The sequence below is a fragment of the Ammodytes marinus genome, assembly GCF_949987685.1.
Source record: "Ammodytes marinus genome assembly, chromosome: 23".
Classification (NCBI taxonomy): Eukaryota; Metazoa; Chordata; class Actinopteri; order Uranoscopiformes; family Ammodytidae; genus Ammodytes; species Ammodytes marinus.
Window position 1 is genome coordinate 10,386,409 of NC_137227.1, and position 8,179 is coordinate 10,394,587.

Genomic DNA, 8,179 nt, shown 5'->3' on the forward strand with positions numbered 1-8,179 from the left:
TGGCTTTATCTTCCACCTTGTTTACAAACCGTTAGCGACCGTCCAGCACCCGCCAGCTGCCCTTAGCTCCGGTGACTGTCGACACACATGCTCTCCCCTAGAGACACCACACCTGACCTTCAGGGAGAGGAAGGCAGCCAACCAACGCCACCGATACAAAGAGGCCAAAATGATGAGAAAGAAAATGTGTTACTATGAGGAAATTAAAAAAGAGTGAAGAGAAGTTAGAAGAGGTTCATCTTTTTCTTTTCTTTCTTCATGGCTGGGGGAACATGTAAAGGTGGTACATGTGACAAGTCTTAATCTTAGGGACCCTAATGTGATCAAAGAGGCGCCTATAAAGATTTGTAATGGTAAGGAAAGACTATAAGGATTCCTTTTGGGAATCAATTGGTCACTCAGAGTTATTTTGAAGGTTACTAGGCACATAAGAAAGTCGCTTGAACCATAAATTCCTTCCACAGCAATGGTCCCAGTTAGACTAGAATGTTAGACATGACTACTGCATATATATTCCGTCAGTCTAAATGTATCATGCGCCAACTGAGGGTCTGTCCTAATGTAAATCAGCAGTGTAGCCTATTTCCATTATGTCATTATAGCAGTGGCTGTGCATCCATTACAATCCTCAGTCCCTGTCAATCACTAATCAAGAAGACATGTTGCAGCTCTCTCCCAGTCTGCTTTGCACTGAAGTGTGTCCCAGTCTGCTTCGCACTGAAGTGTGGCCTGCTTCTCATTGCCGTAGGGAATTTGAAAGTGGCCACTATTGGTGTACACCATAGTCATTGCTGGAGGGTGAATGGGGAGATGAATGGGCAGGGTCTACTGAACATGATAAAGGTAGCAACCTTCTGTTGCAAAAAAAAACCTTGCCTATGATCAAGCAATGAGTACAGAGTACACAGTTACAGTAATCTTAAGAATCAATAGTGTAAGAAACTAACTACAATAGAGCCATGCATAAACCATAGGCCTACAATTAACTAGAATAAAATAAAACTGACAATGACTAAACCAAACATTGTGATATTCCTCTAGGCTACAGTCTACTAGACTATTGAAAACAAATAGGCCTACATAGGCTCTTTATGGTAAGGAACATTTTAATAATATTAAATTGGAACATATCTAGGCTAGCCAGACGAGAGAGAGAGAGAGAGAGAGAGAGAGAGAGAGAGAGAGAGAGGAGAGAGAGAGAGAGAGAGAGAGAGAGAGAGAGAGAGAGAGAGAGAGAGAGAGAGAGAGAGAGAGAGAGAGAGAGAGAGAGAGAGAGAGAGAGAGAGAGAGAGAGAGAGAGAGAGAGAGAGAGAGAGAGAGAGAGAGAGAGAGAGAGAGAGAGAGAGAGAGAGAGAGAGAGAGAGAGAATATATTTAGCAAAAGGTTGGAGATATTCATTGGCTCACGGGGGAGAGGGGCACATGGAGCGGTGCTCTAACGGGATTATGCTACTGAGGAATTTCAGCAGATAACAAACTGTTTCAACATAGGCTACACCCGTTCTTTGCTTCTTTATCAGTGTCAGAGCCGTTAAAAAAGCCAGGAAGGAAAAACACAGAAGTAACCTACAGTTGAGGCTTAAGAAGTAATTCTGCACTCTCCGCCGAACTGTCTCAATGCACGCAGTTAGCCAGAGTCAGACCGGAAATGTAGTGACTCCGACTTCAAAATAAAGGCTTACAGTAGTCCTTCATTTCATAAGTGTAATTCTTCAGTTGGTAAGAAAAAATGACAGTAGCCTAAATGTTTGGACATTATACAGAGTAGACATTGTACAACATAGCCGACATGCTATTATTTAGAAGGCTACATCATTCATCTACAATACAATGCTACAACATCCTATCACACCAATTATTTAAAAACATAATACATAAATAAATAAATACTTTAATGAGATTTCAACCGAAGAAGAGTGATTTGTTCCGGCGTTACACCAAAACCTCAGAGTTTTACTTTTGAAACCAACAACCGGAACCAGTACTATCGTGTGTTTAACTTGAAGCTTGTACCTGTCAGACAGTCTGTCGGTCTCTTCGCCTGAATGCCGGCTGACTCAAGCCTCACAGGGCTAAAGACTTACAGTACTGTGCTAGCTTTTTCCCGCTAAATGTAGGCCTATATAGGCTTTGTTTTTTTTGTTTTTTTCCATACGTGACCTTGCGTTAAAGGACCTAAACACCGGCACACAACGTTTTTTTTTTTTTTTTTCTCAGGACCGGGCATGTAGGCTGTCCTCTGCAGCGCACTGCAGTTGAAACGGAACAGGAGCTGGATGAACTGGAAGTCGGACGTTAATTCGGGCTGATGGACCTAGGACAACAGGGGGAACAGAAGCCTGCAGTTGCCTGATATAGGCTAGTGCTCAACGCCAGCATGACCTACATACCACAGAGCTTAATGGACGGTCTTGGGGACATCTCTGCTGTATGAAAGTATAGGATAGTAACTGACGTCCTGTTCAACCTTGTGACACAGTAATATGTGACCTTCATTTTGTTCTCCCTTTTTTTGCTGCTGTAGATCTGTGCATAGCAAGACAACACAATGACAATCCGTGCAGACAACAAGGGAACATGATCACCAGCATGATAAGAAAATATGCTTGATGTTTTGCTGACTTTTTGTAACTCTCTGGGGTCAAGAGGAAAACCAAAACGAAAAATCAATCAATCAAGCAGGTGGCTTCTGGATACTACATCCCCCCTACACTTTTCTCTCAGCATAACCTACTGCCCAGCTATACTCCAGATGTTTGGATCAGCGTACGGCTCAAGAGGTTGGCAGTGGAGTGGGTTTCAAAGGTCCAAAGAGCAGTGTAGGACTTTCGAACTGATGCAGCCTGCAGATGCCATATCTACTCATGAGCAATAGCTTGTATGGTTGTGTAAGTCAGTTTATTATGCCTTGGTCAGCAATAATGTCAACAGCCAAGCAATAAAAACTGAATTGCCTCGCAAGAAAAGTCAGTTCCGCACAGACTTTTGTGACTGTCAGCAACATTAAACCGTCGCCACTATGCTTTTGAGTTGCGGTCAGCCTCTTTTGAGGGACACAGAGGTGCCGCCTCGGGTCGTAGAACATTTCATCCTGACTGGCTACCGCTTCCCAAACTACAGCCTGAAGGATTGCTTACTATCGGCATTCAGGCCCACCAATGAAACGGGCAACTTTTGGACACATTTCCTCCCAGTTTTCATTTTTTCATACTATTTTGTGGAGGTGTTTGGTTGGGAAGGTGCACCACCTGGCGATGCTCCATTCTTCTATCCACTGTGGAGCTACTTTATGGGGGTGGTCTGCCTTCTAATGGCCAGCAGCATGGCCCACCTTCTCAACTCCATGTCTCTGGTGGTCAGAGAAGTATGCTTCTTTGTGGATTACGGCACTATAAGTATCTACACGGTTGGCTCGTCGTTGGCGTATCGCTACTACATACACCCTCGGGCAGGGATATCGGAGACGGGAGGCCACAATGGCTCCCATACGGACTTGAAACATGAACCTGCTGATGTTATTACATCTTCCTATGCAATCCCAGAGTTCAGCGTGTTCTTTGAGATCTTCTATATCCCAAGCGCATGTCTTGTTGCAATCATTTGCGTATTATCTTGCTGCAATACTCGCCAGAGGTGGAGGAAGCACAGATACATCATCCGGACCATGGTGTTCCTCCTTCCGTTCCTGGTCTCGTCCACACCGATCTTCTACCGACTCCTCACCAGATCACCGTATTCCACCACCACCGACTCCTTCGCTGCTTCCATCACCTCCCCAAACTTCTTCTACCGCCATTGCTTCTGGCTGGTGGTGTCGGCCGTCTTCAACATCAGCAAAATCCCCGAGCGGCTAGCCCCCGGACGCTTCGACATCTGGGGGCACAGCCACCAGTGGTTCCACTGCTGCACCTTTTTGTCCATCCTCGACGAACTGCACATGATCAAGGCCGAGGTGAGGGCCATCCTGCTCAGCCCGACTCTGCTGCTGCCCCCCGCCACCCTGGCCCGCCTCCCTGGACCTACTGTACTGTCCACCTATGGGGTAATGCTCCTCCTCCAGACCGCCATCATCTCCATCATCGTGTGGTTCTCCTGCCATGCCAACTCCCTGTACGGAGACCAGCAAGCAAAGGAACACCCCAAGAAACACAAATGTCACTGATCCCGTAGGCCTCTTTTTTTCCCGAATAGTCCCCCTGACTGAGATTTGCACATGAATACAGAGCCATGCCACAAAGAGAAGCGCACAAATAAGACAATATTCCCCTCCGCATTTCAAGTTCCTCATATGTTCCACCCCCTTGAGAGCGTTTTGCAAGCTTTCATGAGGGGATATTGGGGACAAAGCGAGATGAAAGGATTATATTTTCAGTTCACCACAGGGTGGCTGTCTGGACGAGTGGATTGTTGAGAGATCTTGCCAGTTTCTGTCCCTAGAGTTTGCACCAGCATGTTCCAACAGGCTGTCTGGCGATGTTAACTACCTCTAGGAAGTGTATGCTTGATGACAGAGGAAAGGTGTTGGTACCCAGGAGAACACATGTTCCTTATAACATGTGGGTAATGTGGCTTAAAAGTCATTGTGTTCTTATCCTTTCTCAAGCAGTTCCTTCTGTTGCAGTTTTAAACTGTATCTTTATCCTCTATTGTTGCATCAGAACCCATTGCCCATTGTTCCACCCAATCCGTCTGACCTTTGCTAACTATAACCCCTCTCCCTTAGAATTACTGTACACAGGTTCTTGCACGCAGTCTCCTTTCCTCCTCTCTTTCTTAGTGACCCATTACGTCAGGAAGTGCGGTGGCCTTGACAATGAAACAGAAATAGCTTATAGCCTTGTATCAGTCTTACTGTTAAGCACTTTTCAGGGGGCAGAGGAGTTAAGAACGCCCTGTAATTAAGAAGACACTCACGCTTTTTAACCTCAGAGGAAGAGTAACGTCTCTGAAGCATGTATTGACGTCCTGCTGACATCTTCTGTTGGCTTATTTAGAGGTGAAATGTTTTTATAGTGCTGCAAATATATCTGCTGTATAGGCCTATCAATTGGTTTCATTACAATGCTGACTAGTTCCTCATAGATTCTGTTCACAATGTCTAAAGGGCTCGTTTAGATTAAATGGCATGTTAATCGGATGTTTTCTAATCAGTACAAAAAGCGTACTGGTAAATGCGTACTCTGTAGATGCAAATCTCTTTGCTCACAGCTCATGTGAGAGAAATCAATCATTCCAGAAAATATCCGAGCTGCAGCTCCAGTTTAAAAGCCCGCATTGTGAACAGAGGCAAAATGAGGAAGATAAAACCAGAGGCTAATGTTCACAGAGTCTTTTCATGTCATGTGAGACGCAGCACCCTCTCAGAGCAAAAGCCATATTTGCAAAAGGGATCGATAACATATTGGCAATAATGTAGTTGTACTGTATATGATCAGGATCTTCCTGGATAGATTTGCACTTGAATGATTGATCAGGTTAGTAATTCACCTAAGAGTTTGTACCTTTTCATGTATCATGTATGTAAGTCAGTCTTTCAGAAGGATATGATGTATTAGAAGTCAATCTTTGAAAAGCCCACAGGGTCCTTTAACGGCATTTACTGCTGTTCTGAAGGTACCTACATATTCCTCAATTACTCTTGTACAGAGCCACACAAGTCACATTAATCCAGTGCGCACACGTTAAAACAAATGACCTTATGGTACTTTAGGAGGCATAAGGTCCAACCATATCCACCGTATATTTCAGGGCCAGGCTTGAGTTTGGTTGTTTTAAATACAATGTATTTATAATTTCGGGTAAATATGTAATATCCAGAGAGAGGAATGGAAGAGAGTTAGAGTCTAGCATTAGACTGTTAAACTAACGGTCACTAACGGATGGAATGAAGAATAAATGCAGCCTTTTATGCCAGTTTTTCAAGAGGAAAAGGGTATATTGTGTAACACATACAGTACATGTAAATGATAGGCATCATGTGGGCTACGTCCATTGACTCATTTAGTTTGACCAAGCAATTGTTCTGCTGGCTGCCGAGTTTTTTTTTTTTTTTCTTCTTTTGCTTACATTTGGTTGAAGGCTCGGTTCTGTTCAGTGAACTTTGCGTTTTCTGTCATGTCTTTCGTGAATATGTCCTGTCCAGCAGTCTTTCTCAGAGTCATGTGTTAAATTGTAAGCCGTTTCTCGTTAGTATGTCATGCATGCGTTGTTAACTCATGTTGATCACTGTCTAATGTTAGAACTTAATGATAACCACTGTATTAGTCCTACTTAAAGTTAAAAGTAGAGTCAGCTATTTTGGAGTCAGACTTTTTGTCAAAATCTTTGAATATCTCTTCATGATCCATGAAAAATCGATAAAGGCTAAGCTACTAATCTGTTCATAAAATCGATAAAGGCTAAGCTACTAATCAGTTCATAAAATCGATAAAGGCTAAGCTACTAATCAGTTCATACTTTTGGCTTTGATAAGAGTTTGGCTTCAACACCTATTTGAATATTGATGGACTTATTGTCACACTTGCTACCTGTATTTTCATACGATAAATCGCCTATATCGATAAAATCATTGCTAACTACAGTTGGTCAGTCTGAGGCACTTAGTTCCTTTTACAGAGCCTAGGCTCTGTATGAACTCCATTACCTTTTTCAGCGTGACCACAGTACGGACAGGTAGCAGATTGTGAAAAGTTATTCACTGATTTTGAAAAATAGGGATTTGGTCAACAAGCGTTCTCCAGATTGGCTGACATTTGCACATTAACATGTGTTTTTGAAGTATTGACTTGCACAAGGCACACTGGAACTAGTATGTAAGGACCGCATATGGATGGTGCACTTTAAAGCTTGGTTAAAGCTCCTCAAAATGTTCCTTTGAGGGTTAACCCTGCAGTACTGAATAATACCAGTGGTGCTTTCAAATGGACAGTCAAGAGAGGTTCATCAGATAACTATGCATGCAGTGTTGAAGCGATGTTTCTACCTCAATAGAGCATTTCTCTCACGCTATCACTGGGATGAACTACCGTTGAAACTGATCGCCTGACCCTTTAATCAGTGTTACAGCAATGTCTAGTATGTGAATGTTAGAAGTATAGAATATTCTAGACTACCTTGTGAAGCCATGAGGAGGGCACTGAAAGAAAAAACTAATATATTATTTACAAATGCATTTCAAATATGAATTAATAGAGGTGGATGATGATTATTGCGTGTTAAATCTGAATAAAACCGTAACCCTCCTCCATTATGTGCAATGATGTATTGATATGTGCTAATATGAATGATTTAAGTTGTATTGAATAAATTATGCAGAAAACTGATCATTGATATAGTTTGTTTATTTGACAGTTTATAAGATCATCCTGGCTATGGCAGGCTTTTGGTCTAGATTTTTGGCACAGATTGGATCTATTAAGAGTTTTTATATATTATTTCATTATACCTGCAGCATTAATTAGAGTCCAGCAATTTGCTCCAGAGTGGATATCTCCATATACTATATATCATAGTCTGCTGTTAACTTGCTAAAATGAGCATTTAGTGCAATACACCTGAGGAGAATTAAAAGAAAAGTACACCAATTCTGGAGTGATGAACATTTGCTTATTAGTGTTTTTAAAGGGTTAGGGTTAAAAAATATTTCAATCAATATCATGTTTGTGTGTTAAGATAGAGTCAGGATGTGGTTAGACACACAGTGTGGCATACACATGGAGCCATGGGAGTGGAATATGTGTATCATAGGAGTCATTTTGAACTGTAGGCAGTAGGCACAGACAGGAGTGTTATTTCCCCCTGCATCCAGTCTTTATACTAACAAAACCCTCCACCCATGTTTGCGTGTAGTTAAGCTGGAGTCAGGATGTGGTTAGCTTTGCATAATGACTGGAGCGGCTAACATGGCTCTGTCTAAAAAGGTTAAAAAACATGTATGAACACCCTTATAGCTCACTTCCCTTTAACACTAGACATGTGATAAACAGAGAGTCATGTGCTGGAACTTATGTTTTGCGTACTTTTGAACTATAGGCACAGCCGGGCAGGTCAACCAAGTTCAAAAATCCGATTACATAAAATGGCCACTGCTTTTTTTTTCTCAGCAGCAGCAGCTTTTGAGTCTGGACCTAAAAGGGTTAAATGCACTCAAAAGTCTGTGGTTCTCAAAAAGTTTGAATAAT

At 42.4% G+C, this 8,179-nt stretch overlaps 1 protein-coding gene across 1 annotated transcript; it reads left to right on the forward strand.

Annotated features, from left to right (window-relative positions):
• Positions 1–3,018: 3,018 nt before the first annotated feature.
• paqr9 (progestin and adipoQ receptor family member 9) lies at positions 3,019–4,161 on the forward strand (the record flags this gene model as incomplete). The annotated part of the gene is made up of 1 exon (XM_080051760.1): positions 3,019–4,161. The coding sequence occupies one exon, from the start codon at positions 3,019–3,021 to the stop codon at positions 4,159–4,161; it is 1,143 nt and encodes a 380-aa protein (XP_079907886.1).
• Between the last annotated feature and the right edge of the window lie 4,018 nt (positions 4,162–8,179).